The following is a 17,460-nucleotide window of genomic DNA, read 5'->3' on the forward strand; positions in this document are numbered from 1 at the left end:
TTCTGAATAATCCATGGGTCAGAGAGGCTTAAGGGAAATTAAACAAATAATCGAACGGACTGAAAATACAATCAAATTTGTGGGACAGCTAAAGCAGGACTGAGAGGGAATTTTATAGCACCAAATGCATGCGCTAGAAAAAAGGGTAAGTTTCAAATCAATAATCTAAGTTTCTACATCAAGAATCTAGAAAAAGAGGAGCAAAATAAACTCAAAGCCAGCAGAAAGGAGGAAATCAGAGCAGAAATCAATGAAACCGTAAGCAGTAAAACAATAAAGTTAATCAAAGGGCTGGTTCTTTGAAAAGAACCATAAAATTGCCGCCATCTAGCAAAGAATCTCTTGACAAAGAAAAGGAAAAGACACAAATTACTAGTACGGTAGCCCCCGCTTATCTGTATTTATCCTCAGTCAGCCGGGACCTGAACGTATTAAATGGAAAATTCCAGAAATAAACAATTCATAAGGTTTGAATCGTGCACCATTCTGAGTAGTATGATGAAAGCACACGTCATCCCACTTTGTTCCTCCTGGGACATGAATCATCCCTTTGTCCAGCATTTGTGCAGTATTTGTGCTGCCCGTTTAGTCACTTAGTAGCCATCTCAGTTATGAGATCAACTGTCACAGTGTCACTGTGCTTGTGTTCAGGTAACCCTTATTTTACTCTTATTTATTTATTTATTTATTTATTTTTTTGAGACAGAGTCTTGTTCTGTCACCCAGGCTCCAGGCTGGAGTGCAGTAGTGGAATCTCGAGTCACTGCAGCCTCTGCCTTCCAGGTTCAAGTGATTCTCCTGCTTCAGCCAACCAAGTAGCTGGGATTACAGGCCTGAGCCACCATGCCCAGTTAATTTTTGTATTTTTAGTAGAGACAGGGTTTCACCATGTTGGTCAGGCTGGTCTCAAACTCCTGACCTCAAATGATCTGCCAGCCTCGGCCTCCCAAAGTGCTATGATTACAGGCATGAGCCACCGTGCCCGGCCTCTTTTACTTCTTAATGGCCCCAAAGTACATGAGTAGTGATGCAGGAAATTCAGATATGCCAAAGAGAAGGTATAAAGTGCTTCCTTTAAATGATGAGGTGATCCACCCAGGAATCAATCTAAAAATAAAAATTAAAAAAAGATGAGGTGAAAGTTCTCAAATTTCTACACACATTTATGGTGAAAACTCTCAGAAAATTGTAATAGAAGGGAATTTATCAGCATGATAAGTTGCATCTACAGAAACCCTTCTGCGAACTTTATATTTAACAGTGGAAGATTTAATGCTTTCCTCCTAAGACCAATAACAGGAAAGGATGTTCACTCTTCCCCACTCTTAGTCAACAGAGTGATGGAAGATCTAGTTAGTGCAGTAAGGCAGGAACAGGAAATAGCACACAGATCAGAAAGAATGATTAACACTGTCCCTAATTGCAGATGATGATGGAAAAAAAAAAAATTCCGAGGAATCTACAAAAACTCCTAGAACTAATAAGGGACTTCAGCAAGGTTGCAGAATACAAGACACACATGCAAAAATCAACTGTGTTTCTACATATGACAATAAACATGTGCACACTGAAACTAAAATTGTAATACCATTTACAGTCCCCCAAACATGAAATACGCAGGTGTAATCTAGCGAAGCATGCACGGGATGTGTACGCCAAAAATTACTCCATGCTGATGAAAGAAATGAAGGAAGATGTTGATAAACGGATGTTTATGAACAGGAGGACTGCATAGCAAAGGTATTAATCGTCCTCCCAGAATTTAAGTACAGATCTAATGCAATTCCTAGCCTAATCCCAGAAGACTCTTTGTAAGGTAGAGATGAGATTCTCCTAAAATTTGTATGGAAGGCAAAGGAACTATAATTGCTAAAACAATCTTGAAAAGGATTAGTGGGAGGAATGAGTCTACCTGATATTACGGCTGATATTATGTAGCTACAGTCATCAAGACAGCACAGTATTAGGGGAGGGATGGATACATGGATCAACGGAACAGAACGGAGAACCCAGAAAGAGACCCACACAAATATACCAGGTGATTTTTGACCAAAAAAAAAAAGAATTCAATGGAGGAAAGCTAGCCCTTCAATGCTGGCGCATCCAGACATCCACAGAGCAAAACACGAACCCCAGCCCAAGCCTCACACCTTATACAAATAATTAGCTCAACATGGATCACAGACTGAAATGTACAATATAAACCTGTACAACTTTTAGCAGGAAAAAGCAAGAGATAATCCTCAGACTACAGGACTAGACAAAGAGCTTCTTATTCCAAATATGCCACTATTATATCACCCCGCCATTGCATTCTTGGGCAGTTAGTTATTCTAGAGAAATGAAGACTCACATATTTATACATCATTTGAAGTGAGTTTCACATACAAGCAAAAGCCCATACACGAATGTTTATAGCAGCTCTATTTGTTATAGCCAAAAACTAGAAACACCCTGGACGTCCTTCAGAGGACGAGTGGTTAAACTAACTGCGGTCCGTCCACACCACGTGCTCTTCAGCGATCGGTGTGTGCTGCAGGGTGGACACATCCCCAGAGCTCTGCCCAGGGATGCAGGCCAATCGCATCACATCCCGTATGACCCGTTTATAGAACATCCTTGAAATGATAAAATACAGAAAGGAGAACAGATTGGTGGTTGCCAGGGCTTAGGAAAGAGATTGGGTGGGAGGTGAGTGCGTGTGGCCGTCAGAGGGCAGCACGTGGGGTCTCTGGTGACCGAGCCCTTGGAATGGAAATGCTCTGTGTCCCAACTGTGTGGCGTCAGTGTCCTGGCTGTGATACACACTACTCTGTTTTGCACATGGTTACCACTGGGGGAATGTGGGTGATGGGTCCACAGAATCTCTGCGTTGTTTCTTATAGCCACACTGGATCTATACTTATTCCCGAACAAGAACTGTAATTTTAAAGCAAAAAGCAGGCCAGGCTCTGGGTGTAGAACAGGCTATTATCAACCATAATTGTGAAATTTCACTTCATTTTCTGTCTAGGTCTTTATTTGGCTTCTTATGAAAGTGAAAGCCCAGAGAACCAAACGGAAAAAGAGAGATGGAAATCTCTAAGGTGAGTCTTCGTGCAGAGATGGGGCCTGAGGGCTGCTTGGGACCAGGTCAGGGCCGAGAGGCTTCAGAGATACCCAGGCCATCAGCCTCCTGGGAGCCTGGGCAGCCCACAGCGGGGTGGGGGCGGAATCAAGCCACAGTCATGGGGATGAGGAGAAGAGCCTGAGCTGGTGGCTGTCTCTGTGGGCAGTCAAGATGCACGTCCCAGGGACAGGGACTCCCAGTCCATATTTTTATGCCAGACAGTGGGGCACACACCCCACCTCCTTCTTGTTTGGCATGTTAACACGTCCGAGTGGCGGTCGGAAATGATCCATAGCAATGGACTTTGAGGGCTGAGCCACAGGGACTTGCAGAACACCCCTCTGGGGCAGGAGGCCGGCTCTCCTCAGCGCACTGAGAAGGCAGCTGTGCCGGAGAACAGTCTAACCGGGGTGGGGAGCTCCAGGCTCTCACAGCTGCCCGACATGCTTAAATCTGCAGATCTTCTATTTTGGGGAAGACATGAAAAGTGCTGAACTGAGGGAGGAGGAAGAGATGGAGCCCGCAGAAGCCGTCTACAGCCCTGCCTCAGATGGCACAGTGGGCAGAGGCGGGGGAGCGCCTCACTACTTTGCAAACGCCAACCCTGTGGCCTGACACCCCCCCACAGTGGCCATATGGGCACAGGAGACCTTTTGTGGGACTTCAGCCCTGGCAGGGCCCAGGGCTTCCAGACGTGTGGGTGGCACAAGCCTTGGGGACATCCTGCCTTCAGGACCGTGGGGTCATGTGACTGGTCAGTCTGTCCATCCTCGGCAAGGACACGGCACTGCCTCAGAGGGTCGGGCCGCTGTAAGCTCAAGACCTTGCTCAGTGACATACCACTTCGGCCAATACCCACAGTCTGTTATCAGGTGGCTTGGGAACTTGTGCAACCACAGCAGGCATCACGGTGCCATGTGAGATGCCTGCGCCAGCTCCGAGCCCACCGGCAGCCACTGCCATTCTGCCCATGGGCCCCTGCCCTGCCCTGCCGATGAGCTTGTCTCTGCAGCCCCAGGTACCCCCTTCCTGGATGCTGCTGGCCCCAGGGGATAGCTTTCTGGTGACAGCTGTGGAACGGGTCAGCAGGACACTGGACACACGGAGTTACAGTGTGTACACGGCAGTCCTGCTATAAACTTTAGTTGCTATAAAGCCCAGCCCCCTGTAAACTTTAGTTGCTATAAACACACCCGTACACCCTGCTTCTCCATGTCCACCCATGCCTCTGACCCGCCGGCCTGAAATGACCTTTGGCCAGGATGCCTGGCAGGTTTTCAACTCAGCTCTGGGAATGCCATAGCCACGGTTCAGCGTGGGACCAGGTGTCCGTTTCCCGTTTCCCATCCAGAGACCCCATGTCTTGCTCACAGAGCCTGGTGCGTGGTGGATGCTCAGTTAACCTTTGGTGAGGGATACCCACAGCCTTGCCTGTGCCTGGGGCCCCTTGCGCAGACCAGGGCATGAAGAAGCCAACAAAACCCCGTCGGCCCACCAGCAGGCCCCTCCCACAGCCCCACCCAGTCTGTTTCCAGCCCCTCACAAACTGAGCCAGCAGGCAGTGGGCCAGGGAACATCCGCGACCCCACCTGACACGTGACAAGGTCATCTAGCCAAGAAGTCGGAGAGTACAATGTACACCCCCTTTCCTCATCAGGGCCAGCTGGGTGGTGGATGGGCTGGGTGGGGGGCACTGGGGTACACTGACCTACCCTGGCCAGCTCCAGGCCATGTCAGGCCCCTCAGCGGTGGGGTCCCACTCAGCACCAGACTCGGTTGACCTGGACTTGGGTCCTATCTGGGGAACAGGCAGAGACAGGGCCACCAGCAGCCCTGGTGCCTCAGCCAACTCAGGGATTCTGCCTGGTGAGCCAGGACCATAGCAAGGCCCCAGAAGGACCCGGCAGAGGCAGGGGGGCCTTCACATCGGGGCTAAGCAGAATCCGCCCTGCACCACCCCAGCCCACCGCTTCCATCTGAGACCCTGGGGAGGGCAAGTAGTGTGGAGAGGCTGGGGCAGGGATCCCGCAGGGCCTGGGCAGAGCCCTGGGGGCCCAACCCAAGGAGTTTTGGGGGTTCCAGGAGCTGGCTAGACCCACCTTCTCACCCTATCCCTACCTGACACCCTGAGTCCCTGGCGCCCCTTGGGCAATGTTAGAAAAGCCCTGTCCAGAGGTCAGCAGGAACCATCCCTGCCTCCTGGCCACACTGGCATGCTGTTCCCACTGCCTGACATGTTGTTCCCTGTCTTGTCAATCCAGTCAGAGCTGCAGCCTAAGATGCTGGGCCTATCTCCCAGAAACGATTCCTGACAGCAGGCCCCCAGTGGCCCAGCACAGGATGGGTATCAGGAGGATGGCCAGGTGAAGCTGAGTGCTCCCAGCTCTGGCAGGGGAATCTATGGGGCAGGAGGGAAGGAGGCAACCCACAGCCAGCCCCGTGGAGAAGGCAGGGCTGGGAGCTCGGGCTGAGCACATTTCTGCCTCAGGATCCTCCAAGGGGCCTTCAGCCCAGCTCTGCACCCCTCCGAGCAGCTGCTGGGTGCCAGAGGACCTGCCCAGACACCCCAGGCAGCATGGTGTGCCTTCTCAAGGTGCAGCCTCGGAGCCCAGGGAGGCCTCGCTCACAGCCACACAGTCTGCTCCTCGGCCTCATTTGGGGCTCATGGCCCTTCCTTGAAGAGGTGTCTTTTGTCCTTCTCTAGTCCTGGCTCCAGTGTCACATCCGGCCAGCTGGGATGGCCCCCAGGGGCTCCACAGGGCAGAGCCTGTGCCTGTGGGGCAAGTGTCAGCGGCACACGTGGTGCCGAGGACTAATGCCCCTGAGCTCAGCGTGGCACCGGGTGATGTGAACCCCTAATACCGCTCAGCCGAACAGCAAGTGCCAGGCGGGGCCTGGCCATGGGCTCTCCTTCAGCACCTAGGCTTCTTCTCCAGGGAAGGGGCTGGGTGGGGTGGAGCCTGCAGACCCGAAGATTCTTCCCTGACTGGGGCTTGCCTCAGACCCTGGGACTGACTGGGGTTCTAAATCAATTCATTCTCACACGGTGGACCCATGGGTTCTCTGAAACCCCTGCCCCCATCACTGCATCACTGGGGACTGTCCCCCACCCTAAGCAGTTCCTTGGGAAATGGTGTCTTGGTTCCAGCTGCTGTAACAGAATACCTGAGGCCGGGTAATTTATAAACAATGAGAATGCATTGCTCACAGCTCCAGGGACCGGGAAGCCCAAGACCAAGACACCGGCGGATTCAGTGTCTGGCTCGTCACAGGTGGTACCATCTGCGTGCCCTCACATGGAAGGGGTGTGCAGCTGCCTCCAGCCCCTCTTATGAGAGCACTAAGCCCATTCACAATGGCAGAACCCGCATGACTCAACCACTTCCCAAAAGGCCCCACCTCTTCATACCCTCACATTGGGGATTCAGTTTCAACACAGGAACTCGGGGACACCAGCATTAGACCACAGCAGGCATCTCCATCATGGCCAGCAACTTAGTCTGGGAACCCAGCCACATCCAGCCCTCTGCAAAGCCCATGCAGCCACCCAGAGCAGAGCCCCAGATAACCTCAAAGGTGTGAGTAGGGCTGTCCCACGGACTGTCACAGTCCCCGTCCCTAACAACTCAGGGACACATTAACAAACACTGACATGGCCCCTCATCTTCAGATCCCTCAAGCAGGCCACAGATCTCAGGCCTCTGCATCTCCCAACCCTGCAGGGCTCCTGAGAGGTTCTCCAGGAGGGGCAACCCCCTCACCCCTTGGAAGTGTCCCATGCACTCACAGCACCCTCCAAGCAATCCCCTCCCCAGTTTCTAGCTCCCAACCACTGACTCACCCACCCATGGGTCAAGGGGGTGAGCAGCTGGGTTCTCAGTCAAGAGCCCCAGTTGGGATGTGCCCCTGCTGGAAGCTCATACTTCACACTCAGAAACTCAAATGCTTCCCCACAACACCGAGAGTCAGGCCAGCACTTCACCTACAGCCTAACAAACCCCGACAGGTAGGTGCTGTCACCATCCCCATTGACAAGTGGGGAAACAGAGGCTCAGAAAGGCTAAGCAACTGCTCATGGAGAACAGCAGGGGAGGCCAGGCTTGCAGGGCCCATCACCTCCACAACTCTGCTTCTAACCATGCCGAGGAGCAGAGGGGCTTCTGCTGGCCACCTGGGCTTCCCATTGTCACACTGATGATGACAGGCATCTTTCCTCTGCTCCTGCCCCCTCCTCTTTTGCAGGTCCTTGAGCCCTCTTGTGTCCCCTCGTGTTTCAGGAGGGCCCTGCACTGTCTCATTCATGCTCAAGACAAAATCTGCCACAGCCCAGCTCCCCACCTGCACCTGCCCACCCCCCGCCATGGGCCCTGCTGATGAAGCCATGCCTTGTACCCAGCAGTAGAGGAAAGCAGGCCTCACTCCCTATCATGCCACCCTCCATCCCCACACATCCAGGCTGCTTGGCTCACAGCCCACTGCACAGCATCTTCGTGAAAAGGGCTCCATTTTCACTCTCCAGGACTCAGGTTGGGGTCCTGGGGCCCTAGGCCAAGAGATGGATCCAATAGGGACACTTTGAATGATGAGAGGCCCCCCAATCACAGCGGGGCCCTTGCCTGTGGCTGGGTGGGGTGCCTGACACCATCTTCTTCCGTAGCCCACCCTGGGCCTCCAGGTAGGACCAGAGAGGTGGGACGTTTAAGTGGAAATGAAAGGATCTGAGGCATAAGCTACCCCCCACTACAGACCAACAGACCTTTACCAAGACAGCAGTTCAGCAAAGGAGGACAAAGAAATCCCATGTGTCAGGGGCAGAGAGCCACGGGCAATGGCAGGAAAGACCAGCAGAGGCCAACGGTGAAAAACCCCGTGGGACGGACCAAGGAGCCTGAAGTTTACCCCAAAAGCTCTAGAGGAGCCACTGAAGAGTTTTGGGGGGTGGCAGTGACATGATCAGTTTTAGATCTCTGATAGCTTTTGACCCAACACTTTCACTTTTACAACCTAAACTAAGCCAAAACACCTGAGATTAGCACATTATTTGCATAATGGAGATTTCACAAATGGCCTCCATATTCCCGCTCCTGTGCCAGCATGTGGATTTGCTCCTCAGCCCAGCCCAGCACCTGGAGAGGCCAGTTGAAGTTCCCCAGTCAGCAGGAGCCTGAACCCTTTCTTGCAGCCTCAGTGGGAGATGGGTGTGTGCTCCTGGCCTTATGCAGGATGGCTGACAGTGAGGGGCTGGTGGGACAGTAAGACTAGTATATCAGCCAGGCATGGTGGCTTACACATGTAATCCCAGCACTTTGGGAGGCCAAGGCAGGCAGGCCTGACTTGAGGCCAGGAGTTTGAGACCAGCCTGGCCAACATGGTGAAACCCTACCTCTACTAAAAAATGCAAAAAATTAGCTGGGTGTGGTGGTTTATGCCTGTAATCACGGCTACTCAGAGGCTGAGGTCGGAGAATCACTGGAACCTGGGAGGCAGAGGTTACAGTGAGCCAAGATCACACCACTGCACTCCAGCCTGGAGACAGAGCAAGACTCTGTCTCAAAAATAAATAAATAAATAAATACAGACTAGTGGCTCATAGGGAGCAGAAGCTTCTCGATGAATTACTCGCTCCTCTTGCTTTTGTGAACAGCGGCACCCTACTATTTAAATAATGATTTACCCTTCTGGATTAAAACCTAAACAAAGGCCAGGCGTGATAGCTTATGCCTGTAATCCCAGCACTTTGGGAGGCTGAGATGTGTGAATCACTTGAGCCCAGATGCTCAAGACCAACCTGGGCAACATAGTGAGACTCCATCTCTACAGAAAATTTAAAAATTAGCCAGGTGTGGTGGTAATGGTACATACCTGTGCTCCCAGCCTCTTGAGAGGCTGAGGTGGGAGGATCACTTGAGCCTGAGAGGTCGAGGCTGCAGTGAGCTATGATTTCATCACTGCACTCCAGTCTGTGTAGCAGAGTAAGACCCTGTCTCAAAAAAAAATAAACATAAAAATAAACATAAATGAAATACAGCAATTTAGACCACAGTTTGGTTTAAATCAAGAGCCATTAGCACTCCTAGACAACCTCTTCATCTAGAACATGTCTTTATAGTTGATCGTTTGATCTTACACATGGAGACCCTTCGCAGACCTGCCAAGAGGCTACTGAAGACCTGGATAAAGTATCTATGGGGTAACACCCAGAGAGAAGGTAACTGAGCCCCGGAAATTCAAATGTTTAGAGGTTGAAGAAATAAGGAGAATCCGTCAAGGGCATTGAGAAAGAGTTTCTGGAAGTCAAAAAGGAAACCACGGAAAAGACAGAGGCTGGTAAAGACTCAAGAAGCAGCAGCCAAGCAACAGCATCACATGCTGCTGAGAAAGTCAGTGAGAACCAGGAACTGGCCCATGGCTTGGGCAATGTGGGCATCAATAGTGACCTCGAAAGAGGGAATTCCAGTGAAATGTTGGGGATGAAAGTCTGCCTGGAGATGATTCCAAAGCAAATGGAAAGACCAGCTATCCGAAGGAAAAATGCGTAAGAAACGGTTCACAAAGAGGAAATGTACATAGCTTGAACAAGTAAAAAGATGCTCATGGTGATTGACATGTTCCAATTATCTAAAAGAAGACCACAGTGATATGCCATTTTTACCTCTTAGATTGACAGAAAAATAACTGTCATGTTTTGAAGCACAGCTGGGGCAACAAGCACTTGTCATTGCTGTTTGGAGTGAAAACTGATGCTCTCGCATGGAAATGGATTTGGCGGTTGTCATCAAAATCACAAATATGTGAATGCCGTGACATGGCAATGTCACCTCTAGCAAGTGATCTTCCCTTCACTCTTACGCACCTTCAAATGAAGTCTGCATACCCCTATTAGCCACAGCAGTGTTTGATGGCAAAAGATTGAAAACAACCCATGTCTGTAAATAGGAAGCCAGGAAAATACATCACTGTTAACCTCCCCATTGAATACTCCACAGCTGTAATAAGGATGCTTCATGTACTGATGTGGAAAGGCACCCTCACTCCACAATGGACAGACCAGCCCACGCTCCCACCAGCATGGTTCAGGGGTCCCAAAAATCCTTGCCAACACTTAGCATCAGGATTATGTTCCTGCAGCAAGATGTGTGCCACCAAAATGAGGAAATAAACCAAGAAAGATGATGTGGGTCAGCAGTCACCGGACCCAACGCAGGGAAAGAACAGAAAGTCCTGGGAGACAGCCTCTCATCAGCACCCCAGCACATGAAAGCCAGTAGGAGAACAGGGCTCCAGGAGAAACCCAAACGGAGAGAGAGCTGGCAGGCATGACTGTCCTGACCCTTACCACAGAGTGCCTCTGGGGAACAGAAAACAGGAAAGGAAGGAAGGGGGAGTGGGAATGGTGGCTTTTGTTAAAAGCCTTTTAACACTATAAATTATTTTGTAAGTACTACTTTGATTTTTTTTAATTGATTTTAAGCTGAGTATGGTGGCTTATGTCTGTAAACCCAGCACTTTGGGAGGCCAAGGCAGGAGGATAGCTTGAGGCCAGGAGTTCAAGACCAGCCTGGGAAACATACTGAGACCTTGTCTCTACAAAAAATTTAAAAATTAGCCAGGCATAGTGGTGCACACCTATAGTCCCAGCTACTTGGGAGGTCGAGGCAGGGGGATCACTTGAGCCCAGGAGTTCAAGGCTGCAGTAAGCTATAATTGTGCCACTGCACTCCAGACTGAGTGATAGAGTGAGACCGTCTCCCCCAACCCCCTCCAAAAAAAAAGAAACTACTTGTAAGGTCTGTTCTCGCCGAGGATAAAACGAAGAAACTGAGGCCAGCACGAATAGATCCAATGTGAAGGAATTTATTCAGGCTCCTGGGTGAGGTTCTGCAGTCCGACAGGAGGGGCCGGAGAAGTCGCGGGACTCCTCTTAGACGTGGGGGTTTTATAGGGAGTGGAGGCATTTGATTGGTTGTGCTCAAGGTGAGTGGGGCCCGGATGGGACAAAATGGTGGGGAGTGGGGCCCGGATGGGACAAAATGGCAGGGAGTGGGGCCCAGATGGGACAAAATGGTAGACAGGGAGTGGGGCCTCGATGGGACAAAATGGTAGGCAGGGAGTGGGGCCCTGATGGGACAAAATGGTATGGGGTAGGTCCTGGCGGGTTTGTTTCCGGGCTCCCAGTGAAGGGGGAGCATCCGAGCTCCCCGCGAGGGAGGGGGTGTGTCCGAGCTCCCGGCGAGGGGGCGGGGTATGAGTCCATGCTCCCGTGAGGCAACCAGCCTTACACTACTCAAACATTTTACAACCAAAAAGTACAGTAAATCATTATAAGGGGTGGGGTAGAGCTCCCAAATCTGAGAGGGCCTACAGCCTAGCAAGAGAGCTCTGCACTCGGAGAAATAAGCAAGAAAACGGGAAAGGGGATACACAGACAGTGAAAGGCGGGTCTCTCTCAAATGTGACGTTCCTCCAAAATAATAAGATCCCAGACACGTGCAGCTACCAGACGAGGAAACACCCTGGAGCTGGGGCTGAAGCTGCGGCCCCAGAGATGGAGAGCCTGGGAAACTCCTGGGGCAGTGACGACGAAGGGTATTTGCCAAGCATCAGGAGCAGGAGTCTCAAAAAGCAGGCACAGGAGAGGAGCAAAGGGAGCCCCATGGATCCCCTTCCCAGCAAAACGAGTGCACGGGGTAAAAATTATTTTTTTAAGTCTCCGGAAATTGTCTTAAAAGCATAGAGCAAATGAAGAAAAATTGATTCAAGAAAAATCTTCTAAAGCTCAGTGAGAACAGCGAGCACTATGATATTTGAACTATTACCACGTCCTCACTCCTCACTCTCAGCTCAGAGTGACAAAAGCTCCATGTCGGGTGGGTGCAGCCAATAACGCAAAGCTCCCAGGCAAGGCTGCCAATCTCCAGGGGAGGGGCAGGCTGCCAGCATCTCTTTCCCCACGGCCCAGCTCTGTGTTAGAAGCTAAGTCCCGAGAGGGAGTGCAGCTGAGAGGCCAGGGCCCCTCCTCCACTCAGCCCTCCATCGTAGAGTGGAGATTCTGCCCTAGGCGCTTCAGTCTGAGAACACTGGGTCCCTGGTCACGCTGGCTCCAGCTCCCTCAGGGTGGAAATTCCATGCTGGGAGACGCAAGCCAGGAAGATCAGAGGCTACAGTCCCCACCCAATCCACTCATCAAGCAAGGGAGTCACTCTGAGAAAGTGGACCATTGTCCCCACCACCCAGGATGGAGCAGTGACAGAAATTTTGCCCAGGAGGGGAGAGGCAAGGCATAAGAAGAGACAGCGTCTAAGTTCTCCCCAAAGGCGTTGCCTTTCTTTGAACACAATGTAGGAAAGTTCAAGGCTAAGGGAACTCAAAAAACAACAGAAAGGCTAGGTGCAGAGGCCCACACCTATAATCCTAGCACTTTAGGAGACCGAGGTGGGTGGATCACCAGAGCTCAGAAGTTGGAGACCAGCCTGGCCAACATGGGTGAAACCCCGTCTTTACCAAAAACATAAAAAATTAGCCTAGTGTGGTGGCACATGCCTGTAATCCCAGCAACTTGGGAGGCTGAGGCAGGAAAATCACCTGAACTCAGGAGGCGGAGGTTGCAGTGAGCCAAAATTGTGCCACTGCACTCCAGCCTGGGTGACAGAGTTGGTCTGTCTAAAAGCAAAACAAAACAAAAAATATAGAGATCGTGGTGGTGAGTAATTAATAGGTAACTAGTAGCTTCAACAGAGCACCAGGCTAAACCATAAGCCAGCCAATTTACCAGATAGAACCATAGAGAAAAGCAGCCACGAAGAGCCCTCTTGGGGTCAGAGCGAACCTGAAAGACTGGCCTTCCAAACTGCACCTGCAAAGGCATCTGCATTCAATTAAATCAAACTACGGAGAAATTAGAGTCCCAGGTCATTGTCACAACAGCAGAACAATCATCCAGCAATTGGTGGTGCCTGACAGCTGGTGTGATACCAACAAAGGCAGACAGTTAACAGAATTATGAGGGAAAGGGACAGCCAAAGAGAGCCCTGCTAAAGCCTCTGTCACCCAAGGATGACTGTGAGCATGCCCAAGACTCCCTCTGAGGAGCGACATCAGAGACATCACCTCGCAAGTGAAACAGATTGCATTAAAATAGTGCGGTTAAGCCGGGCGCGGTGGCTCACGCCTGTAATTCCAGCACTTTGGGAGGCCGAGACGGGCAGATCACAAGGTCAAGAGATCGAGACCATGGTGAAACCCCGTCTCTACTAAAAAATACAAAAAAATTAGATGGGCGTGGTGGCGCGCGCCTGTGGTCCCACCTACTTGGGAGTCTGAGGCAGAAGAATTGCTTGAACCCGGGAGGCGGAGGTTGCAGTGAGCCGAGATCGCGCCACTGCACTCCAGCCTGGCGCCTGGCAACAGAGCAAGACTCTGTCTCAAAAAAAAAAAAAAAAAGGTCCAGTTAAGTCTCATGCTTTTCCCTGGCACAAGGCCTGCACCAGAGGCCTTTGTTCTCTAATTTTTGCCAATTTGCCAGTAAAACTTTATTTACCAAAACAGGCAGCCAGCCCATGGGCAGTAGCTTGCTGATTTAATTTTTTAAAATCCTGCCTTGTTTATCCTGATTTCCTCTGGAGCCTGGGCATCCCTGGGAAGTTGCTTAATTAAGAGGTCAAGGGGCCGGTCGTGGCGGCTCACGCCTGTAATCCCAGCACTTTGGGTGGCCGAGGCAGCAGATCGTATGACGACAGGAGTTTGAGACCAACCTGGCCAACACGGTGAAACCCCATCTCTACTAAAAACACAAAAATTAGCCGGGCGTGGTGGCGCACGCCTGTACTCCCAGCTACTCGGCTGGCTCAGGCAGGAGAATCGCTTGAACCCGGGAGGCGGAGGTTGCAGTGTCAGAGCGAGACTCAGTCTCAAAAAAAAAAAAAGGCCGTGGCCCGAGCCCGCCCGCGCCGAACCGCCAGGGGTCGCCCTCCCCCCGGCACCGCCCACTCCGCTCACCCCGCCCCCCTCCGGCACCGCCCACTCCGCTCACCCCGCCCCCTTCGGCACCGCCCACTCCGCTCACCCCGCCCCCCGGCACCGCCCACTCCGCTCACCCCGCCCCCCCGGCACCGCCCACTCCGCTCACCCCGCCCCCCCCGGCACCGCCCACTCCGTTCACCCCGCCCCCCTCCGGCACCGCCCACTCCGCTCACCCCGCCCCCTCCGGCACCGCCCACTCCGCTCACCCCGCCCCCCTCCGGCACCGCCCACTCCGCTCACCCCGCCCCCCCGGCACCGCCCACTCCGCTCCACAGGAGTCCGGGACACGGGGGATTCCGGAAGCCGCGCTGGGCGTCCCGAGTGCCGGGCGTCAGATTTTATCCTTCACCCTCCTCTTGCCGCTGTCCTCCTCCCTACCCCCGCCCCCCATCAATTGCCCACCAACCTGTGTCCATTTCTCCCCGGAGATGCCCTGGGATCTGTTCCCTCCTTCCCCTCACGGAGCCCTCCCCCAGGTCTGGCCTCAGCTGCTCCCACCTCATGAGGTTTTTCTCACCTTTTAATTTTAGGGCAGGCCTCACAGCGTGAAAGCCTGACCTAAAATCAAAGCTGATTATAGTTCCTGCTCACAAACAATCCTTCCCTTCAGACAGACCTGAGTTTCCTTCCCAGGAAGCTGGTGAGCTGGAGGGAGAGCCCTCGTGACCTTTTGGGGGGATGTGGATGGGAAAGCACCTCACTCACCTCCCGCGCAAATGTGAGAGAGACCAGAAAACGCAACCATCAAGATTAGTAATATTTTAATGCCATGTTTTTAAAAATCAAAGTTAATGCAAAAAGTCCATGAACAAAATACCAACATTTTCCATAAAGACAGGATTGGATTTTTCTTTTGACCTCAGGCTCCAGTCCTCTGACTGACCTTGTCTTTGACCTTTTAAAACGTTGTATTAAAATATTATTTATGCTGATGACTGAGATTTGGGCGACCCTTCTCCAATTTCGCACCTGAAGCAACCACCTCATTCACTTCACCCTAGTCCCAGCCCCAGTAGAGACAGTCAGTAAACCAGTAATAGGCGGGTGTGGTGACTCACGCCTGTAATCCCAGCACTTTGGGAGGCTGAGGCAGGCAGATCACCTGAGGTCAAGGGTTTGAGATCAGCCTGGCCAATGTGGTGAAACCCTGTATCTACTAAAAATACAAAAATTAGCCAGGCGTGGTGGCTTGTGCCTGTAATCCCAGCTACCTGGGAGGCTGAGTCAGGGGAATCGGTTGAACCCAGGAGGCAAAGGTTGCAGTGAGCCGAGATTGCGCCATTGCACTCCAGCCTGGGCAACGAGAGCGAAACTCCTTCTCAAAACAACAAACAAACAAAAACAGGCCAGGTGCAGTGGCTCATGTCTGTAATCCCAGCACTTTGGGAGGCCAAGTTGGGAGGATCACTTGAGTCACTTGAGGTCCGGAGTTTGACACCAACCTGGCCAACTTGATGAAATCTGTCTCTACCAAAAATATAAAAATTAGCTGGGAGTGGTGGCAGGCACCTGTAATCCCAGCTACTCAGGAGGGTGAGACAGGAGAATAGCTTGAACCTGTTCAAGTTTGCAGTGAGCAGAGATGGGGCCACTGCACTTCAGCCTAGCCGACAGAGTGAGACTCTTCTAAAAATAAAGAAAAGAAAAAACAAGTAGTAATTTCAGAAAGTGGTAAGATCTAGAGAGAATTAAACATGGCCGTGTGACCCAGCAATTCCACTCTCCTAGGTATTCCACTCTAAAAGAAATGACAACATACAGTCACACAAAAAGTTGCACACAAATGTACACAGCAACACTACTCACAACAGCCAAGGAGTCGGGAACAAACAAAATGTACTTCAATGGATGAATGGCTAAGCAAAATGTGGCTGCGATCTCATAAAATATGCATTTGATCTTCATCTGGCTTCCTGGCCTACAACTCCCAGAATCCTTAGAATCTCCACAGTGGTGTCTTTCGTATGCTGAAGAGGTGGGTGAAAGCGGGCAGCACCCAGGTAGCTCCAGGATGGGGCTGGTCACCAGAAAGACCAAGGCAGGACTAGAGGGCTGGGACTTTCAGCCTCACTTTCCCACACCCTCCAGGGAAGGGAGAGGAGCTGAAGGTTAAGTTGGTCACCCATGGCCAGTGATTTAACCAGCCATGCCCACGTAATGAAGCCTCCATAAAACCTCCAGGATAGCCGAACACATGGAGGTTCCTGGAGGGTGGCATTCCCAGGGAGGGCATAGAATCTTCGTGCCCCTTTCCCCATACCTCACCCATGCATCTCTTCATCTGTGTCCTTTGCAATATCCTTTATAATAAACCAGCAAATATACGTGTGTCCCTGAGTTCTGTGAGCCATTCTTTCTAGCAAATTAATTTAACACAAGGAGAGCGTCATGGGAACCCCAACATAAAGCCGGTCCATCAGAAGTTCCTAAGCCCCAACTTGGGAGTGGCATCAGAAATGGGGGCAGTCTTGGGGACTGAGCCCCACCCTGTGGGCTCTGATGCTCTCTCTAGGTAGATAGTGTTGCTGGAACTGATTGCCTGCTCGCTGGTGCGGGAAAAGCCCCCATACATTTGGTCACAGAAACCTTCTGTGTTGATTTGTGTGACAGCCAGAAGAACACGGTTGAGTTCTTCCACATTCAGTAGCATATTCATACAATTGAATATTATTCAGCCATTAAAAGGAATGAAGTTCTGACACAGGCTCCAACATGGATGAACGTAAAAGCATTGTGCCGAGGGAAAGAAGCCAGACACAGAAGGTTACACACTGTACGATTCCATTTTTAGGGAACATCTAGAACAGGGAACTCCAAAGAGTGATTGCCAGGGATTGGGGTGGCGGGGAGTGACACTAACGGTATGAGGTTCCTTTTTTGGGGGGACATTTAATAGAATTCAATTGTGGTGATGGTTGCACAACCTTGTGAACACAGTCAAAACCACCGATTGTACACTTTAAGATGATAAATTTTATGTTATGTGAATTTTTACATCTCCCTTTAAAGGAAAGGGGGCTGGATGTGGTGGCTCACACCTGCAATCCCAGCGCTTTCGGAGGCCGAGGTTGGAAAGATTGCTTGAGCCCAGGAGGTCAAGGCTGCAGTGGCTCTGATAGTACGACTGCGCTCTTGCCTGGGTGACAGAGTGAGACTCTGTCTCTAAATAAATAAATACAATTAATTCTTTTTTTTTGGGGGGGGGACAGGGTTTCTCTCTTGTTGCCCAGGCTGGAGTACAATGGCGCGATCTCAACTCACTGCAACCTCCGCCTCCCGGGTTCAAGTGATTCTCCTGCCTCAGCTTCCCGAGTAGCTGGGATCACAGGCAT

The 17,460-nt window shown here is 51.4% G+C and overlaps 1 protein-coding gene across 2 annotated transcripts in view; it reads left to right on the forward strand.

The window, feature by feature from the left end:
- RASGEF1C (RasGEF domain family member 1C) overlaps positions 1–4,314 on the forward strand; it is a 98,944-nt gene extending 94,630 nt beyond the window's left edge. For both annotated transcript variants that reach the window (XM_064376614.1, XM_064376615.1), the window contains exons 13-14: positions 3,014–3,086; positions 3,569–4,314. In XM_064376614.1, coding sequence (XP_064232684.1) covers positions 3,014–3,086; positions 3,569–3,593 — 98 coding nt within the window. In that variant the 3' untranslated portion in view covers positions 3,594–4,314. The remainder of the gene's footprint in view (positions 1–3,013; positions 3,087–3,568) is intronic.
- Positions 4,315–17,460: the final 13,146 nt, after the last annotated feature.

Source organism: Aotus nancymaae, unplaced genomic scaffold (assembly GCF_030222135.1).
Source record: "Aotus nancymaae isolate 86718 unplaced genomic scaffold, 86718_ANA_hifiasm-v0.15.2.pri h1tg000015l_1, whole genome shotgun sequence".
In the NCBI taxonomy this organism is placed as follows: domain Eukaryota; kingdom Metazoa; phylum Chordata; class Mammalia; order Primates; family Aotidae; genus Aotus; species Aotus nancymaae.